Source organism: Rattus norvegicus, chromosome 8 (genome assembly GCF_021556685.1).
Source record: "Rattus norvegicus strain SHRSP/BbbUtx chromosome 8, alternate assembly SHRSP_T2T, whole genome shotgun sequence".
Taxonomy (NCBI): Eukaryota; Metazoa; Chordata; class Mammalia; order Rodentia; family Muridae; genus Rattus; species Rattus norvegicus.
In genome coordinates, this window is record NC_141541.1 from 72,455,819 (window position 1) to 72,476,150 (window position 20,332).

A 20,332-nucleotide genomic window follows, 5' to 3' on the forward strand; every position below is an offset into this window, starting at 1 on the left:
GTCTCTTTTACAAAGCTAGAGAGCTGAAAGAATGAGTGTCTTTTCAGGAGATCCTCTGGAAGCCTCTTTCATGACACTCAAGTGTTCCCAAGACATAAGAACCGCCTGTGAGAGCAACCAAGATTTCTGAAGGGAAAGCTGTGTCTTTCAGGTGATACCAATAAATTCAGAAATGCATATACAGACAATCAAAGATAATATACACTTAACAAAGCATAGACTATGAACACTTCATTCAACTCAAACTATAACTGATTAAAAAAACTCACAATTTTTAAAGTGCTCAATTATAATAGCATCAAATACTAATTCAGAACATGAGAACATTACCTAAAAGAAATTAACCAGGTCAGAGAGAGAGCCAGAACACAAAAGCACCTGAAAGGGGCCCTGGGAAAATGTCAATGTTTCTTTAACCCATCAATTAAAAAAGACTATCTAAATTACTTAAGAGTTGATTTTTTAAAAAGAAATAAGAAATAAATCAAAATGGTATCAAAACCAAGTAAAAGTCAGCCTGAAAATAAATCTCTGTCTGTGAATAAATAATATTTAATAAAGTCCAGTAAATCCTAGAATGAATGGTAGAGAAAAATTAGCTTCAGCTGATACCTCTCTCCAATAAACTAGTTAACCACACATGGGACAAAGGGAGAACAAAAGGAAGCCACATACTCCGGCTAGCTGGGGAGGCAGCAAACTTCATGTTAAGGAAGAGTAGACTGTCCTGTACACACGGCACACTTGTGAAGGTTAAAAGTGAAATATTCCTTAACACAACAATAAGGACACTGGAGACTGTGATAATCACGTAATTTGTAAACTTTTAAAATCAAAGCACAAGCTAGGCATTGTGTGGTACATGCCTGGCATCCAAGCACTTGCTAGGCTAGGTAAAGGGATCTACCCTGGGTGGCCAGTCTGGGCTGCAAAGCAAGATCTCTATCTCAGAAAAACAAAGAAGGAAAAAAAAACAAGCGCATTTTAGAAAAAGATAAGGGGTTGGGGGACTTTCGCATGTCACTTGTCCAACAGTTTAGCTAGTAAACAGCACAAGACAAACCTACCTCTCCAGCTTCATCTCCTGTGACCTGCTGGGATGACTGTTTCAGAGCTGACGCCTATTCCCTCCAAATACATCTCAAGCTTCCCTCTGGTGTGAACCGCTCACCCAGTGCTTCCTGTTATGCCCCTCCCCCATTCCCATGGAAATACTAGCTATCCTTCAAGACCCAGTTCAAATGTCATCACCTCTGGGACAGCAGCTCCCTGCCCGGATGGATGTTCAGTCTCCCTCCCCGGGAGGAATGCTACAGGACTTTCTTTGTACCTCTTCTTTGGAGATATTTTTCTTCCTCTGCAGCCATTTCCCCCCACTACCATCACCTCCTCCCTTTCCATATCATATCTGAAGACCCTAAGAGGCAGCGACTCCCTTACCCATCTGAATCACCTAGTAAACTAACATGAAAAGCAGAAAATAATTCCATTCCAAGAGTACGGTGAACAACTAAAGGAAAGCAACTGGCTATTTAAAGGAGCCCTTACACTGCCTCCGAATGACTGAGAAACTAGGAAACTATTAAAAAGGAGGGGGAGGGGTTGGGGATTTGGCTCAGTGGTAGAGCATTTGCCTAGCAAGCTCAAGGCCCTGGGTTCGGTACCCAGCTCCGAAAAAAAAGAAAAAAAAAGGGGGGGGGGGCTACCTAAAAGAAAGTTCCCAAGTCTCAAGGAAACAGTTGAAATAGAAATTATAAATTTGTTCAACCTATTTTTATACCAGGTTTATTGCCTGTGACCCGGAAAACTTATAAAAAGAAAAATAAAATATATTAGTTTGAAAACATTTATGGAAGTATCATTAAATAATAAAACTCTGGAAATCATGGCTGTGCTGCATAGTTTTATGTCAACTTGACACAAACTAAAGTTATCTGAGAGACCAGAACTTTAAGAAAATGCCTCCTTGGTCAATTTCTTCTGTGTGTATGTGTTTCTGTTTGTCTGTCTCTTTTATTTGTTTGTTTGTTTGTTTGTTTGTTTGAGGCAGGGTTTTTCTGTTTAGCCCTGGCTGTCCTGGAACTACTTTGTAGACTAATCTGGCCTCGAAATCCACCCACCTCTGCCTCTCTGTCTGTCTATCTCTGTCTGTCTGTCTGTCTCTCCCTCCCTCTTTCTATCCCTCCCTCCCCCCACCTCTCCCTCTTCCTCTCCCTTTCCCTCTGTCTCCAGAGTGCTAGGATTAAAGCCATGCACCTGGCAGGTGGCATTTTCTTAATTAATGAGGGAGGACCCAACCCATAGTGTGTGGGGCCACCCCTGGGCTGGGAGTCTTGGGGTCTATAAGAAAGGAGGCTGGGGGTTGGGGATTTGGCTCAGTGGTAGAGCACTTGCCTAGGAAGCGCAAGGTCCTGGGTTCAGTCCCCAGCCCCGAAAAGAAAGAAAAAAGAAAAAAAAAAAAAAGAAAGGAGGCTGAACAAGTCACGGAGAGCAACCAGTAAGCAGCACTCTTCCATGGCCTCTGCATCAGTGCTTGCCTCTAGGTTCCTGCCCTGTTTGAGTTCCAGTCCTGGTCTCCTTCAGGGATTGCACTAAGGAAGTGGATGCTAAATTAACCCCTTTCCTCTTCAAGTTGCTTCTGGTCATGGTGTCTCACCACAGCAACAGTAACCTAACTAAGGCAATGGCATACATTTTTTGATCACAGCACTAGGGAGGCAGATGTAGGTGGACCTCTGTGCATCAGAGGTCAGTGTGGTCGACAGAATGAGTTCCAGGCCACTACATATTGAGACCCTTTCTCAAAAAACAACCACAAAAAAACCAACCTGGAAATCACCTAAATGAACAAAGAAGTCACATTTGCATAGAAAGTCAAACTTTATCACATCTACTCTTCAGCCAATTAAAGTGGCAAGTGTAATGAGTGTGTTCATGTGTAAAAGTTGGAGCAATCATCAACTGATCTCAGCTAGCTAAACCAGGCATGGGTGCACACCTACAATCCCAGCTCTTAGGAGTCAGAGACAAAGGATCCCAAGTTTGAGGTCAGCCTTACCTACATGGTTCAACCCTGCCTCAAAGCAAAAGATCTAAAAAAAAAAAAAAAAAAAAAAGCTGGCTTAGACCAGCAAGATGTCTCATCAGGTAACTTGATGCCAAGCCTGATGACCAGAGTTCAACCCTCAGGACCCACCTGGTAGAAAGAGAAAACCCACTCTGGCAAGTTGTCCCCAGCCCCTCTGTCTCTCTCTGTCTCTCTATCTCTCTGTCTGTCTCTCTCTGTCTCTCTCTGTCTCTCTCTCTCTCTCTCTCTCTCTCTCTCTCTCTCTCTCACACACACACACACACACACACACACACACACAAGAAATAGTTAAAATAAAAATTCATACAATATGTACAACTGAGGAATTTAATGAATGCAGGTTCTTTAAAGTGTTTATACATCAAGACTGTCTGAAAAGTTAACTACTCAGAGAGAAAAGGTCACAACCCTTGTCCACTCTTTGTTCAGCTCCCCACACCCTACTTAATCCGACTCCTCTCTGACATCAAAGCAGAATGCCCCTGACAAAGACAGGGAGAAATCTGAGGCAGAATCAGCATTTTCAGATTTGGTCCTTTATCAGGTCTCAGAACACCTGCTCTTTTAAAACAGAACTCCATTCATGCAGGCATGAGTTAACTCAGCAAATAGGTATAATCAACTTCCAAACAGCTCTCCTGGAATCTGGGACAACAAAACCAGGGAATAGAACAAGAGGTAAATCAATCAATCAATCAATCAATCAATCAATCAATCAATCAGTCAGTCAGTCAGTCAAACAGCTCAACCAGAGGAACACCATGCCTGGTATTAAAAATCTAGCAAACTACCTGGTGAAATCATGGATCTTAAAGGACCCACAATTACTTTACTAAACCAGCATAGTCCCTAACAATAACCTAAATTTGTCTTTATGAATACTCAATCCTCAGCAAGGAAGCGTCTCTTTTTAACAATGAACATTAACAGAAACCCAGAACCAATCAAAATGCAGTTATGAAGCCCAGTCCCAATGGATGCATCTACAAAGCACTCCCACACCTAAGGTTCAAGGAACACTGTAGAAGAGGGAGCAGAAACATATGCCGAAGTCAGTACCAGGAAAGCCCAGGAGGCTTCAGCCCTACACAACTATAGGTAGTTTTCTCCAAGGAAGAGCTCACCAATTAGTTATCCAACACTGACCGATCAGGCCTGAAAACGTACATGAGTAACACTGCACAAACTGACTGGGTTATATTTAGGAATATACATGTCTACACACATACAGATGTGTAACAACCAATGAAAAAGGAGGCCATGGATTTGAAATAGAGCATAGAAGGGTATAGGGAAGGGTTTGGAGGGAGAAAAGGGATGAAAGAAATGATGTAGTTGTATTAATTGCAAAAGAAAAAAATTAAAAACAAATGCTGGTGGAAAATATTAGTATTAGATGGCAACAAGAAACCTGCATGGTTTTTCAAAATTGACACTTCTGAGAAGATCAACATAAACAAAATTTCTTCTCAGGCCCCACTTCATTGTCTTCCCATCTATGGGTTTTCTGGGTTCAATTTCTCAAATATCTGTATCATCCATCATTATTTCATCCACACTTCATGGCGCTGGTGGAATCAACCACTCATATGGGGAAGTGTCAAGGAGTTTGAAGAGCCCTAGGAGGCTGGACTATGGCAAACAGGGCTCGGGCAGGCCTTGCCCCTCCCCCACTCCCTCCGTCTTGCTAAACTGTTAGGCTGCATTCCTAAAGGCCTCCTCCTTCTCCTCAGGCTGACTACCAAGATCTAGCTATCCAAGTATTGAAGTCCAGCAATCAAGAGTCCCCTTCTGGCTACCCTGATTAACATGCCCAACTAAAATTAAACACCTCTTCCTAACACGGTTTCCCTCTTTATTTGACCACATGTATCTTCTCTCTATCCAGTGGCAGGGAGTCCTTTGTCCCTCCCAAGCAAATATCCCTTCCCCCTCTCCCTTGTTCCTTTTCCCTTTCCCCTAGTCCTCTGTCTCCTGTCTTTGTCTCTTATCCCTGCCCTTTGTCCCTCTGGAGCAAATAAATCTCCTTTGTGAGAGATTTGTTCTTGGTGTGTCCTGTGCTGATTCCAGTCCATACTTGTGGACGTGACTCTTCTTTTTCCTTTGGTAGGATGTCACGAAATAACCAGAATAGTCTTCAACTTCTCAGCTCAAAGCTCCTACCTCACACTCCTGAGTAGCTGGGAATCAAGCATGCAGCACCAAGTCAGGCTTGGTCTTCTTAACTGTACTGACAACACACTACCCCATCAGTATTGTCAGCTCAGAAGCCTGCACAGGGTTTCCCTACTAGGTGAACGAGAAAAGGATGTAAATAAAAAATTGTATGATGTTGGTAATATGTATAAAAGTGTACAATTCATTAAAAACAATTGACATTGAAATTAAGCCTGGTGGTACAGACCTGTATCCCCAGTTATTCAGGAGGCTGAGGAAGGAGACTCATGAATTTAAGGGCTTCCAGCCCTAGAGTGAATTCAAGGTAAGCCTGAGTCACTTAGTGAGACCCTGTCTCAAAATACAAACATTAAAAAAAGAGCAGGAGAGGAGTTCTGTAGCTAATAATACTGTCTGTTCTTCCAAAAGAATAGAGGTTCGATTCCCAGCACCCACACAGTGGCTCATAACTATTTGGAACTCCAGTCATAGGAGTTCTGGCCTCAGAGGACACCAGGCATACTTGTAGTTCATAGACATATATGCAGACAAAACACCTATACACATAAAATGTCTAAGTAAGCTGAGCATGCTGATAATGCCTTTAATTCCAGCAGTTGAGAGGCAGAGGCCAGGGGATCTCTGAGTCTGAAGCCAGCCTGGTCTACAGAGTGAGTTCCAGAACAGCCAGGGATACACAGAAAAACCCTGCCTCAAACAAAAACAAATAAATTAAATAGAATATATTAATAAATAAAAAATTAAAAGTAAAAAATAAAAATAAAAACAGGGGATATAGCTCATAGATGGAATGCTTGCCTAACATGAGAACCCCTGGGTCTGACCCACAGAAAGACTGCACATAATGTGACATTTATTATACAATACAGACCAAAAGCACAAAGGGAGTTAAAAATAAGAAAAGTCAAACAATTAAAACTGGCATAAGCCTCAGAATAAATTTCATTCTCTGAGTATTGTAATCTTACTGGGAATTTTTGCAGGCAAGAAAAAGTGAAAGGAATAGAGGCAGATAGTACAGACTATACCTGTGAACTTGGATGCTTCCCTTGAATCCTTTGGGAGGTTAAGGCAAGTAAGCACTGAAGTTAGAAGATAGCAAAACTTTGTTGAGATAGAAACTACAGTCAAGATGAACCTTAAAGATAGGTAGCATTCATTTATTTATGCTAGGGAAACATCAATAGTCTGTCTAGCCCTTACAGCAGGTAAATATTTAAAACAAAATAAAATCATGTAGGTAGACTAGCGATATAGGCTGACGGTACAGCAGATATGTAGCATGTGTAAGGCTCTAGATCTCTAGAACTGGAAAAAAAAATTAAGTGTGCATTTGTGTGTCATTGGGCTGGGGGTACAGCTTAGAGGTAGAGCTGAGTAAGACCCTAGGTTTAAACCTCAGCTCCACAAACTAAGAAAAGACTACCAATCAACCTGGCAGAAAAGTGACAAGAGAATATTAAAGGGGTATGTGAGTCTGACCAGACAAGTTAAAGAGCAGTGTGCTAAAGGCAAATTGAAGGCGGTGAAGGTACAACTCCAGTTAGCACAGACAGGTAAACTTGGGAAACAGGAAGATCAGACAGAATATATAGTAAGCAAGGGCTATTGGCCATTCTATGTTAGTATTCTCTCGCTTTCATTTAAAGGTGTATCAACACATAGTGTAAATGTTGTGTCCCATGACAAGGGTCTCATGTAGCCCAGGCTGACCTCAAAGTACATAGCTACAGTTGACCTGTAGCTCCTAATTCTCTTAGGCCTTACTTACAAGTACTCTGTCCAGTCTATTCAGTGCTTGGGTTTGCCCAAGGGATCCTGAACGCTAGGCAAGCTTTCTACCAAGTGAACCACATCCCCATCCCGGGCTGTAATTTAAGAGTCTCTTTACCACTTCTGTGCCTGCTAAAACAGCAGAGACATTCTTCTCGAGGACACTACCTCAGAAGACCTTACTTTTTCACCTGAGCAGTTCTAAAGGACAGCAACAGTATTAGCTATTGCTTTGATGAACCAAGGGAAGCATCCAAGTTCAAAATTCAATGCAAAACCAATTCAAAACCTCCAAGTAATCATGGTACAAGCACATAAAGTAGACATGGTAGTAACTTATCTATAACCACAAGATTCAGAAGGCAGAGACAGAAGAGTTCCAGACTACCCTACTACCCAGCAAGAATATTCCTCAAAGGCTGAGAATACAGTTCAGTGGTAGAGCTCTTGCTTAGTATGGTCAAGGACCTGGATTCAATGTCTAACATTGCAAAATAAGGGCATAACCTGTCTTTCCTTTCATATCTGCTTCTTCTTCTTCTTTTTTTTTTCTTTTCTTTTTTTCGGAGTTGGGGACTGAACCCAAGGCCTTGCGCTTGCTAGGCAAGCGCTCTACCACTGAGCTAAATCCCCAACCCTCATATCCACTTCTTGAAGGGCCTTCACATTAACAGATGTATATCTGTTCCTTACACATCTTCCAAGACTGCTAAGACCATAGAAAACAACCCTAATGGAATTATTAAGTTCTTTTTGTTGTTTTGTCTTTAATATTTTTGAACATTTATTATTTGTATGTGCATGGTATTTTGCCTGAATGTATGTCTGTGCATCAAATACATGCAGTGTAGACAGTTGTGAGCCACGATGTGAGTCCTCTGGAAAGGCAGTCATATGCTCGCAACTATTTTGATGCAGGGTCTCGTGACACATCCCAAGCAGGCCTGGAGCTTGCTATTCAGACCGAGCTGGCCTCAAATTCATAGTGATCTTCCTGTCTCTGCCTCCAAAGCACTGGGATTAAAAGCACATGCCACCATGCCTAGCTTAATAGTTAAGGTAGAAGCTGTCTAACCACCTAACCAGCAGATGATTTATTTTTACTTTTAAATTTTTAATTAATATATTCTATTTAAATTATTTGTTTTTGTTTGAGGCAGGGTTTTTCTGTGTATCCCTGGCTGTTCTGGAACTCACTCTGTAGACCAGGCTGGGTTCAGACTCAGAGATCCCCTGGCCTCTGCCTCTCAACTGCTGGAATTAAAGGCATTATCAGCATGCTCAGCTTACTTAGACATTTTGATGCTGTTCTTCAAACCACGTAAGGACAAAGCATTGGCCCAACCTAGATAAATTCTGTATTTTAGTGAGGGCAGAGGACAGACAGACATGTGCTATGTAATATTAGTGGCCAGCAATACAAACAACAACGAAGAAAGACAAAGTAAAGGGTTAGAGAATGAAGAGGAAAGTTCAAGTAGCAGGCATTCTAAGAGGAAGATGTGCCTAACCTATAGCACGGTGACAATGAAAAAATAAATAAATAAATAAACTGAAGACCTGACCAGGTCAGGCCAGGGTGGTCAGAATAAACCATTAACATCTCACTTTACAGATAAAGTAACTATATTTATTTTAAAAAAGAAATAAGTAGGGGCTGGGGATTTAGCTCAGTGGTAGAGCGCTTACCTAGGAAGCGCAAGGCCCTGGGTTCGGTCCCCAGCTCCGAAAAAAAGAACCAAAAAAAAAAAAAAAAAAAGTAATAAGTAAATTAAAGTGAGAAGCAGGCAGATCTCTTTGAGTTCAGGGCTAGCCTGATATATATTGTTAGTTCCAGAACAGCCAAGTCTACATTGAGACCTTGTCTAAAAAAGGCTTATTAAAATTATTAAACACATTGTACAAATATATTAGAAATATTTTGTTTTTTATTTTATTTTGGATTTTTGAGATAGGGTTACTCTGTGTAATAGCTCTGGCTGTCCTAGAACTCATTCTGTAGACTAGACTTGCCTCTAATCACAGAAATTCACCGCCTCTGCCTACCGAGTGCTGGGATTAAAGATGCAACAACACCTACTTATATTAGAAATCTTACTGACTCTGGTTCATTCAACAACTGTGTATCTATGATGTCCCAAGTACTATTCTAGTTTCTGCTTAGAGTGTTGGGTCAAGAAAAGAAGCCCAGTGCTTAACGTTTATTGTATTGTGGTAGTTTGAATATGCTTGGCCCATAGAAAGTACTACTGTTAGGAGGTGTGGCCTTATTGAAGGAAGTGTGTCACTGTGGAGGTGGGCTTTAGAGGTCTCCTCCTATGCTCAGGCTCCACCTATTGTGGAGGAGAGCTTCCTCCTAGCTGCCTGAGGATGCCAGTCTTTCCTGGTTGCCTTTGAATCAAGATGCAGAACTCCTTCTCCAGCACCATGTCTGCCTGCATGCTGCCATGCTTCCCGCTATGATGACAATAGATTAAACCTCTAAACTGTAAGTCAGCCCCAATTAAATGTCTGCCTTATAAGAGTCGCCTTGGTCAGGGGTTGGAGATTTAGCTCAGTGGTAGAGCACTTGCCTAGCAAGCACAAGGCCCTGGGTTCGGTCCCCAGCTCTGAAAAAAAAAAAAAAAAAAAAAGAGTCGCCTTGGTCATGGTGTCTCTTCATAGCAATAGTAACTGTAACTAAGGCAGGTGTAAAGGACTTTTCAATTCCGAGGTTAAAAAATTTTTTATAAGATTGGAACTGGATCTAAATGTATATGCGGGGCCCTTAGGTCAATTCCAGACTAAAACAAAACAAAAAACAAAAATCACAATGGTAAGTACATCTTAAAATATGAAGAGACATGAGGAAGGGACATACTTCTGGTGGTCTATGAGGACAAAGGTGATAACTGCTTCTTCCCTATTGAGGAAATGAAAAAGGAGAGAGAATAACTACAAAGGGAACAATATGTGCAAAGGGCAGGGAGGAGTACAGTCCATCTCTGGAGGAAGCGAAAGAGGGCAGGAGAAAGAAGCTGCAGGAAATGTGGTTAGAAAAGGGAGGGGTGGGGGCGCAGGCAGGGATAGGAGCATAGGCAGGCTTACTCAAGAGTTCCTCACCCAGCATAATGAGTTGGGATTTTATTCTAACTGCAATGGAACCAGGAAAAACAAAAAACAATAATGATGCAACCTTCTTTTTAATTTATTTCATTGTAATACTTAGGAGTCTAGCAATATGCTCCATATTTTAAGTAAGAAATGTCTACATTTTCCCCCAGGAGCCCCCTAAAACTTACATAAACTGCAAGGCCCATATTACTAGCTTCTTCCTTGAATGAGTAAGTGCTATGTTAAGAGTAAGCACTCAAAGTATCAGGAGAAAAGCAACCTTGACAGTTTGACACCAAAAATTCTTCACTGGGTATTTTCTTCTTCCTCTTCCTTACCTCACATTGTCTCCTGTTTGAAATCAGCCATGGTGTAAGCACAAAGATCAGAAGCACAAGGGATCTTTCTGCTGATAGCCCAAGATAGGAGAGGCTTTGCTTGAGAAACATGCCCCAGGGTGAGATGTGAAGAGGTGTACGGCACACTGTCCCCCCTCGCCCCATTAGTGCTAGGAAACAAGGAACAGTCGTTTGTCTCCAGCAGCCCACACAGAAATGTCTCCTATTGTCACCCAGCAATGAGTCATGGAGGTAGATGCAGATTGCACAGAAAACTAAGCTAAAGGTTGTTTGTCCAGAGGCATCTTAACACACCCATGACCCATCAACCGACATGACCTGCCAAGGTCTACCAGCCTTCTCAACAACCAACACAAAGCTCCAGACATGGACTGTTCCGGAAGATTCATTTAATCACAACTACTATAAGTTAGTCCTATTATTAGGACTACTTGTTCTGATAAAAATAAACAAATAAGCCTACGCCCAGAGAACATAAGACACTTGTCCAGGCTCACCAAACTGCAAGTAACAGAGCCCAGGCTTCAAATCCTGTATGATCCAGCACACAATCTCTGAAGCAAACTACTGTTAAGAACCTCACAATCCCATCCAACTCAGAGGTAGTTTTCGCTTATGTTCCTGAGTCTGTTTGTTTTTTTAAAAAAACTTAAAAGTATGGTAGCATTTGCCTTTAATCCTAGGATTTGGGAGACAGAGACAGTTAGACCTCTGCAAGTTAGAGGCTAGCCTGGTCTATGACCAGAACAGTCATGAGTTCCAGGACAGCCATGGCTACTTAGTGAGACCCTACCTCAAACAAACAAAAATATTAAAAATTTACTGTCTTTTTATGTATAAATGTGGCATGCACACTCCACAGTATTTGTGTGGTGGTCAGAGGATAAGTTTCAGGAGTTGATCCTCTACATCCATTACAGGATTTGGGGATTGAACTCAGGTCATCAGGTTTGCACAGCAAACACTTTTACAGAGCTATTCCTCTGAACCCTATTTAGTTCTTCTCATGAAACCTACCTTCCCTTTTCAAGAGTACAGCTAGAATGTCAAAATTAACAAGAGAATGACAACAGGTATTTCCACTTTCAAAACCAAAGATTTGAAGATAGATAGGGCCCTAACCTTTGACAGGAATCTATAGTGAACAAAGCATATCCTAAGGGCTGGAAAGATGGCTCAGCAGTTTGAAAAGTTAAGAGCCCTCACTGCTCTGGCAGGGGCAGGGGACTCGAGTTCAGTTTCCAGCAGTCTCGAGTAACTCAGAACCCAGGGAGCTCCCAGAGACGGACCAGGAGCATACACTGGTCAGTTCCAGGTCCCTGGCATATATATAGCAGAGGTCTGTCTGGTCTGGTCTCAGTAGTAGAGGATGAGTTTGGTCCCTTAAGAGAGACCTGAGGCTCCAGAGAAAGGGGAGGTCTGGTGGGGGTGGGGTGGGGAAGTAAGGTCTCAGAGGCAAGGGGGAAGAGGAATGGGATGAGGTACTGTGGGAGGGGGGCTAAGGGGAGGGGCAACGACTGAAATGTAAATAAATAAAATAATAATAAAAATTAATGATTTAAAAAAAAAAAAAGCTTGTGCTAATTCTATGCCAGCCTGGGTCACACATATAGACCCTGCCTGTCCCATTCCACCCTCTCACAAAAACATCCATCTTGAAAAGAGTTGCCTTGAAAGAGGGGAGGAGGGCTTGCTGTCTGTTTTACAAGGGGTGAAATGCTGTACATACAAACTGAACAAATGCTAGTAATGCTGCTCAAAGACATATGTTACAAATCCAACGTCAAGGGCAAACATCAAGGACTTAAAGAAGAGATGCGTTTGAAGTAAGTCTTAATAATCTGGCTAAGCCCACACAAGTCCACCACTACAGGTATCAGTACTACAGGTATCACTACAGGCGTCACTACAGGTATCAGTGAAAGTCACCATACCAACAGGTCCTGAGTTATTAAAATCTAGAGAAAGGGGGGAGTTACAATAATCTCCAAAGGGCAGAATACCTGACCCTACTTTCATTTTATCAGATACCTCTCAAGTCTCCTGACGTCAGATAAAAGATGAAGGAACCCAACAGGTGGGCCTAGAAAACCCACCTTATGAAATAAACCATTGTCTGACTGTAAGCAATACTGGCTGCTTGCAGATATCGAGCAACCCTAGGTTTTGTTTCCCTGGTCATCGTTCTTATGCCTCAAGTCAATTTCCGGCTCGCAGTCAACTAAGCAAAGCCAGGAGAATAACTGGTGTGGGGTTGAACTGTTGCATGAATGGTCAGATGAGGAAAGACTCGTCCCTCGAGCAAGGTACTTCTCAAGAAAAAGGCCACGGATAGGGAGTCCCCAAAGTGAGCCGGGGAAAAGCCATGGGGAAATCTGTGAACACACGCCCCCGCTGGCCAGGCGATCAACCGGCCACAAGGCCCCACAGGTGTCAGGCACCAAAAGTAAATGGGGCTCACCCTTCCCAAGTCCACATTCAGACCCCGAGGACGTCTCAAAGACTAATAAGAAGCGAACTGAATTTGCTCTGCGTCCTGTTAACAGGCCAGAATCCCAGAGTGTGCCCTTTAGGTAATAGCTGGGGGGACGCATTAGGTTTCGTTTTCTTGGGCGAAGATTAATGTTGGGGCCAGGGGCGACAGACACAGTTGGGAAAGTGGGGGATCGGGACTCGCAGGGTGCACGGTCGGTGAGTCAGGCACACAATCAGTGCTTAGTCACTGATAGCCTGGCGGTAGGAGTTCCTCGCCCCCCGCCAGCCGGGCCGTACGTGACGGAGCCTAGCCTGGCGGTGGCGGCCTCCCGGCCACTCCCGGTACTCACTCGGCCGAGCTGGTCCCGTTAACCGCGGAGCCATCGGGGGCCGGGTTCAGCTGGATGGGCGTCGGCTTCTTCTTGGGCATCTTGCAGCCGGGAAACAGCCTGCAACTCAGCAGGGAGCGCGCGGCCGCTTCTCGCTTCCTCCCTCGGCTCTGCCCAGAGTCGGGGCCGCTCTCTCTCTCTCTCTCCCTCTCTCTCTCTCAGCGCCACGCTCCTGGGACCCTCCGCCCAACCCACGCGGAGAACTAGCTGCGCGCGCTCGCCGGCCCGGGACTCTCGCCTCAGCGCACGCTTTCCTTGGGCTCGGGCGGCCCTTCTGCGCACTCCCCACAGCTCGGCTACAGCACCAACCCGGAGAAAGTGCGGCCACCGCGGCCACCGCACTCAGAGACGCGGCGTACAGACGTCCCAGAGAGGGACTGGAGGGCGAGGGAGGGGCGGGGAAATAGGCAAGCCCCGCCCCCACGGGGAGCTGCAGAGCTTCCCTCACGCCCGCCTGACTCCGCCCTGTAGCTTTGCCGACAGCCAATGGGGACTAGCCTCAGTGGCAGATGACGCGGAAATACGTCACGGGAGGCGCGGCGCGCTGGCCTGGGGCGGGGTTAAAAAGGAGGCTTTCCAGGCGCCCTCTGCTGACCAACGGTGCCCAGGTGAATGCTGTAGGAGGTTCTAGCACGCAGGTCATCGTGCCTTTGCGTAGGGCTGCTTGGCCTATTTATCTCAACTCTTCTCCCTTGGGCTGGGATCATTTTGACCCAGATAAAAGTACAAAATAAAGAAGAAAAGGGCTCCTTTTCGTGTCCTAAGGCCAGGCGGAATAGAGTAACAGAAAACTAAATTGATCAAAAGCCAGGTGTACACACTTTTAGTTCCAATACAAGAGGCAGAGACAGACTGATATGTACACATTCGAAGCTAGCTTGGTCTACAGCCAGGGATACGTTGTGAGACACAGTCTCAAAAGAAAACTTGTCAAGAGACTACTTAAACCAAACTGGCATGATTTTTCAATTTTAATTCTACTAAAATGGAGATAAACAGCTGAGTTCTCCGTGCTGAAGAGGTGGTAAATTGGTGAAACCTATTTTGAGAGCAGATTAAAGTCTAATTAATGGGTCAGCCAACCTAAATGTAACTAATCTCATATCCTCTTTTTCGTTTTCTAAGCCTTTTGGCAAATACAAGTTTCAAGTAGCCTGGGCAGCTAAGGCAGAGGTTCAGATTGCTTTGGCAGAACCCGAGTTGGGTTCCCTGCTTTCATGTTTGGACATCTCATACATGTTCCAGCTGTAATGGATACAATGCCTCTGGCTTCTGAGGGTACTTGAACTCCTGTGCATACACACACACACACACACACACACACACACATCTTTAAAACTAAAATAAGGGAGTTGGGGATTTAGCTCAGCGGTAGAGTGCTTGCCTAGCAAGCGCAAGGCCCTGGGTTCGGTCCCCAGCTCCGAAAAAAAGAAAAAAAAAATCTAAAATCAGGGGCTGGAGAGATGGCTCAGTGGTTAAGAGCACTGGCTGCTCTTCTAGAGGTCCTGAGTTCAAATCCCAACAACCACATGGTGGCTCACAACCATCTGTAATGAGATCTGATGCCCTCTTCTGGTGTGTCTGAAGACAGCTACAGTGTACTTATATATAATGAATAAATAAACTTAAAAAAAAACAAAAAACAAAAAACCCTGGGGAAAAAAAAATCCAGAGTCAGACAAAAAAAAAAAAAAAAAAAAAAAAAAAAAAAAACTAAAAACTAAAATCAGGGCTGGAGAGATGGTTCAGCAGTTAAGAACACTGCTCTGCCACAGGTCCTGAGTTCAATTCCCAGCAACCAAATGGTGGCTCACAACCATCTATAATGGGCACCTGATACCCTCTTCTGGTGTGTCTGAAGACAGTGACAGTGTACCCACATACATGAAATAAATAAATAAATCTTTAAAAAATAAAAATAAAATAAAAAATAAAATCAGACCAAATGTGGTGGCACACACCTTTAATCCCAGCTCTCGGGAGGCAGAAGCAAGCGAATTCCTGAGTTAGAATAAGTTCCGAGATAGCCAAAGCTACACAGAGAAACTCCATCTTCAAAAATTAAAATGATGATAATAATATATAAGATAAATCTTTTTTAAAAAATAAATTCATCACCACGTAAATGGGTATAGTGGGGTACGCACAGACCAAATGGAGACAGGAAAATCAGAAGCCATCCTCAGCTACCTAACCTGGGCCACATGAGACACTGTCTACCTTGCACTCCCCCATTTAATCTAACAGCGTCAAAATAAACAAATATTGTTCTATCATTCTGTAAGGGTGGTTGGAGCATAAGATGTGAATTGATCAAATAGTTCAATTGTTCATATCGAACAATTCACAACAAATCTTCACAACAAATCTGGGAAGAATGGACCTCATGTTTATAGCCTCAACATATAGGCCTTTTGGCAAATACAAACATAGATAGACTCTTTGGAAAGAATGCAGTTTCAGGGTCTAGAGACATGGCTCAGTGGTTAAGAGGCCATGTTGCCAAGGTTGAGTGCCCAGGTTCCTTTCTAGCACAGTGGTTCACAGCTATCTACCACACCAATTCCAGGAGAGCCCACATTCTCTGCTGACCTCCAAGGGCACCAGGCACACACACAGTGCACATAAGTACATGCAGGCAAAACACGAATACATATAAAACAAAAATAAATAAATCTCTGAAAATGCACGTTCAAGCTTCCTCTTTTTAAACCACTCGGACTTGAAGATAAGAGGTTTAAGGGACAGACAAGCATCTGCAGCTGCTGTTCCAGAGCCAGGTGTTAGGAACCTCAGGTAAGGAGGTTGCTGAAAGCTGAGGCCAGAGACTTAATTAACTTCCAGGCAGAGAGGAAGCCCGAAGGGGGACTTCTCAGTGCCAAATAGCTCCAACTCCAGACAACAAGGCATCCTGGTTGGGGAGGCCTAGCATTTTAGATGAAAGGTTGTTTATCTACAACAGGGCTGATGGCCTAACTAGAATGTTAAATCTAACGCCGTTAGTTACTCTACTCTTCACTGTAACAAAATCCCAACAAGAACCACTTAAAGAAGGAAAGGGTTATTATGTCAGCTCATACCACAGCATCCACAGCTAGGGAGCACAAAGAGATGGAAATCGTTTTCAGCCCCCGTTCTCCTTTTCATTTAGTGATGGACCCCAGCCCATGGAACAGTGTCACCCATATTTAGTGTGGGTGTTCCCACTTGAATTAACCTTAGCTGGAGACTCCCCAGTCACACCCAGAGGCTTGTCTCCTACACAATCCTAGGTCTTGTTAAATCAATTGTACGAACCATGCCAACCAAGTACATTGGTGTCTCGCTGTGGGAGAAGGAAGACACAAATATAAGACATAACAAGAGGAGGTTGGGGATTTGGCTCAGTGGTAGAGCGCTTGCCTAGCAAGCGCAAGGCCCTGTGTTCAGTCCCCAGCTCCGGGAAAAAAAAGAAAAGAAAAAAAAAGATGTAACAAGAGTGTCTATTCTAGTGGAATATGAGGGTATCTGTGAATTTAGCTTTTCTTTCCCTTTAAAATAGACCTTGTTTTTGAAAGTTACAACGTATTATACATAAATAGCAAAATGGTTACCATAATTGAGCAAATTAATGTATTTATCTTTCCACAGTTAGCTTTGAGAGTGTGACGATAGCAGCTAAAATCTACTTATTCGGCAAAAACTCTACATCCGATTTTTATCAACTTAGTCCTCATATTAGATATTAGAGATCTAGACTTAGCCGGATATGGTAGTAGACATCTGGAACCCCAACACTAAAGAGGCTGAAGGAGGAACCCACAAACCCAAAGGCAACAAAGAATATACTCGGATTCTGTATCAAAGAAACAAACGGTCCAGACTTGTTCGGCCTGCATATGTGTTCCTTTGTATCCTTTGACCAACGTCTCCCTGTTTCTTCCCTCTACCAGTTTTCAATATCCACGCCTTAAAATAAATATGTGCATATGTACATAGAGCCATTGTGTCCTTCATATGAGACAGATACCGCTGGAGAGATGGCTCAGTGGTTAGGAGCACTGACTGCTCTTCCAGAGGTCCTGAGTTCAATTCCCAGCAACCACATGGTGGCTCACAACCATCTGTAATGGGATCTGATACCCTCTTCTGGTGTTGTCTGAGGAGAGTGACAGTGTACTCACATGCATAAAATAAATACATCTTTTTAAAAAAGAGAGAGAGAGACAGATACCATTATTAGTGTCAGAGTAGAATCGAAAATGACAGAGTAGAATCGAAAATGACAGGAGTCTCACAGCATCAGAGAGGAAGAAGCAAACAGATCTCTGTGAGTTTGGGGCCAGCCATGTCTAGTCTACTGATTGAGTTCCAGCGCAGCCAGATCTACACAGGGACATCTTGTTTCTAACATTTTTTTTTATTTGAAATCAATTTTGTGGATATACTGCACGCCAGTATGAATGTGAGGCCAGAGGTCACCTCACTGTGCTCCTTAGGTACTGCCGCCATGTTTTGAGACTGGGTCTTAATTTTCTAAGCAGGCCAGTGAGAACCAGGGATTCACCCGTCTCACCCTCCCAAGCACTACCACATCCTTCTTTATTTGTTCATATTATTTTCTCTTTGTGTGTGTGTGTGTATGCATGTGCACATGGTTGCATGTGTGCTATATAGGGAGGGGATGAGACGCACATGTATGTATGTATGGAACACAGAATACATCATCAGATGTCATTCCTGAAGGGTCGTCGACCTTGGATTTTGCTATTTTTATTTTACTTTTTTTTCTTTATTTTTTCCTTTCGGTTTGGTTTGCTGAGATGGGTCTTTCACTGAAACCTGGAGCTTGGCAATTAAGCTAGGTTGACTTGTGGGGAGTCCCAGACATAGTCCTGTTTCCATTGTTGAAATTACAATGCATGCTACCACACTTGTTGGTTTTTTTTTTTTAATCTTTTTTCATAGAATATATTCTGGTCATGGTTTCCCCTCTCTCATCTCCTCCTAGATCTCCATTTCCCTTCCCCTTCTAGCTCCATGATTTCTTTCTCTCTCTCTCTCTTTAGAAAATAAACAGAAAAGATGAAAACAAAATGAAGAAGAAAAGAGCAAGAGAAACACCTACACATACACACACATAAAAACACAAATACAGACATCGTAATATACAAGCAAGAAAATAATAAGGTTAAAAAAAAAAACAAGCAACAACCAAAGAAAGAAAGAAAAAAAGAACAAATCAAAAAACAAAAATACCGTTGACTTTGTTTTGTGTTAGCCGTCTACGTCTGGGCATGAGACCTTCCCCTTAGGTGTGATTTGTACGTCCAGTGAGACTCCATTGGAGGAATTCATTTTTCCTTTGCAAGCAGATGTCAGTTGGAGAGAGCTCCTTGGTTAGAGATAGAGCTCACATCTACCTCTTCTTCCTCTCAGCCTGGGAGCCCAGCCGGCTTGAACCTGTGAGGCCCTGTCATGCTGCCTCTGAGCTTGTGTGTGTCAGTCCTATTGTGTTCAGAAGACACTGCTTCCTTGGTGTCCTCCGTCCCCTCTAGCTCTTACACTCTTTCTGTCTCCTAAAGTTCTGTGAGCCTTGAGAGGAGGGATGTGATGGAGACATCCCATTTAGGGCTGAATGTTCCAAGGTCTCTCACTCTCTGTACTCTCCCATTGTAGGTCTCTGTATTAGTTCCTCTCTACTGCAGGAGGACGCTTCTCTGGTGAAGGCTGAGTGGGACACTTACCTATGAGTATAGCTGGATGTTGTTAGTATTCATTAATTGCTAAGTTCCTTTAGCAAGTCAATAGTATTTGGTTTTCCTCTAGGTCCATGGCCTATCTACTCTCAAGTGCTTGGCCACCAAGCAGAGTCATGTCTGGCATTATTTCCCCTTTACTGAGCTTCACCTGCCTCTGCCTCTGGAGTGCTGGGATCAAAGGCATGTGCCACCACTGCTGGACATGCCTGGCATTTTTTTTTAAAAAAAGATCTTATTTATTATGTATAAGTACACTGTAGCTATCTTCAGACACACCAGAAGAGGGCATCAGATCTCATTACAGATGGTCGTGAGTCACCATGAGGTTGCTGGGAATTGAACTCAGGACCTCTGGAAGAGCAGTCAGTGCTCTTAACCACTGAGCCATCTCTCCAGCCCCTATTTTTATTTTTATGTATGAGTATTTTTGTCTTCATGTATGTCTAGCAGACAAAGGTTCTCTGGAAGGGAGAACCTTTTTTTTTTTTCTTTTCTTTTCTTTTTTTAGGAGCTGGGGACCGAACCCAGGGGCAAGCGCTCTACCACTGAGCTAAATCCCCAACCCCTAAGGGCAGACTTCTTAACCACTGAGTCATCTCTCCAGCCCCCCATGTCTGCCTTTCAACAGCACTTAACATCTCTGGACCTCAGGGAGTTCACCCATAATGTAAGCAGTTTGCTACTATAGCAGATCCAGTGTCCTAAATGAAACCATGAAGGAACAGTGTCTAATGCACAGGAGCTACATAAATAGTGGTGTGGGTGGGGTTTCTTCATGTAAACATAATCTGCTGGGAGAAGAATCATTTTTAGAGACTCTCTGGGAAACAATTTAGTTCAAAAAATATTTGCCCAATTTGATGAAGTAATCCCTTTGCGGGGGGATTATGAAACTGTGTAAAAGAATGATCCACAAACAAACAGCTTCAATTGCTAAAACCTAGATATAAGCAGGAGAGAAACGATTGTATTCGTCTCTAGCACAGCCATATGATGAAATATGGGGCAAGAATGCTTCTTTGCCCAGGAATTTCCACCAGTAAAAATTAATACATTTTAGATCGTAAGTCAACAATCCATTTTATTTTTTTTCTTTTCTTTTCTCCCCTTTTCTTTTTTTTTTTAAAGATTTATTCATTTATTATATGTAAGTACACTGTAGCTGTTTCAGATACACCAGAAGAGGGCATTGGATCTCTTTACAGATGGCTGTGAGCCACCATGTAGTTGCTGGGA

The 20,332-nt window shown here is 43.2% G+C and overlaps 1 protein-coding gene across 2 annotated transcripts in view; it reads right to left on the reverse strand.

Moving 5' to 3' along the window:
- The window catches only part of Map2k1 (mitogen activated protein kinase kinase 1), a 71,342-nt gene extending 57,899 nt beyond the window's left edge, over window positions 1-13,443 (reverse strand). Inside the window, 1 exon segment of one of the 2 annotated variants that reach the window (NM_031643.4) lies at window positions 13,317-13,443. In NM_031643.4, coding sequence (NP_113831.1) covers window positions 13,317-13,396 — 80 coding nt within the window. In that variant the 5' untranslated portion in view covers window positions 13,397-13,443. 2 annotated transcript variants of the gene reach the window in all.
- Window positions 13,444-20,332: the final 6,889 nt, after the last annotated feature.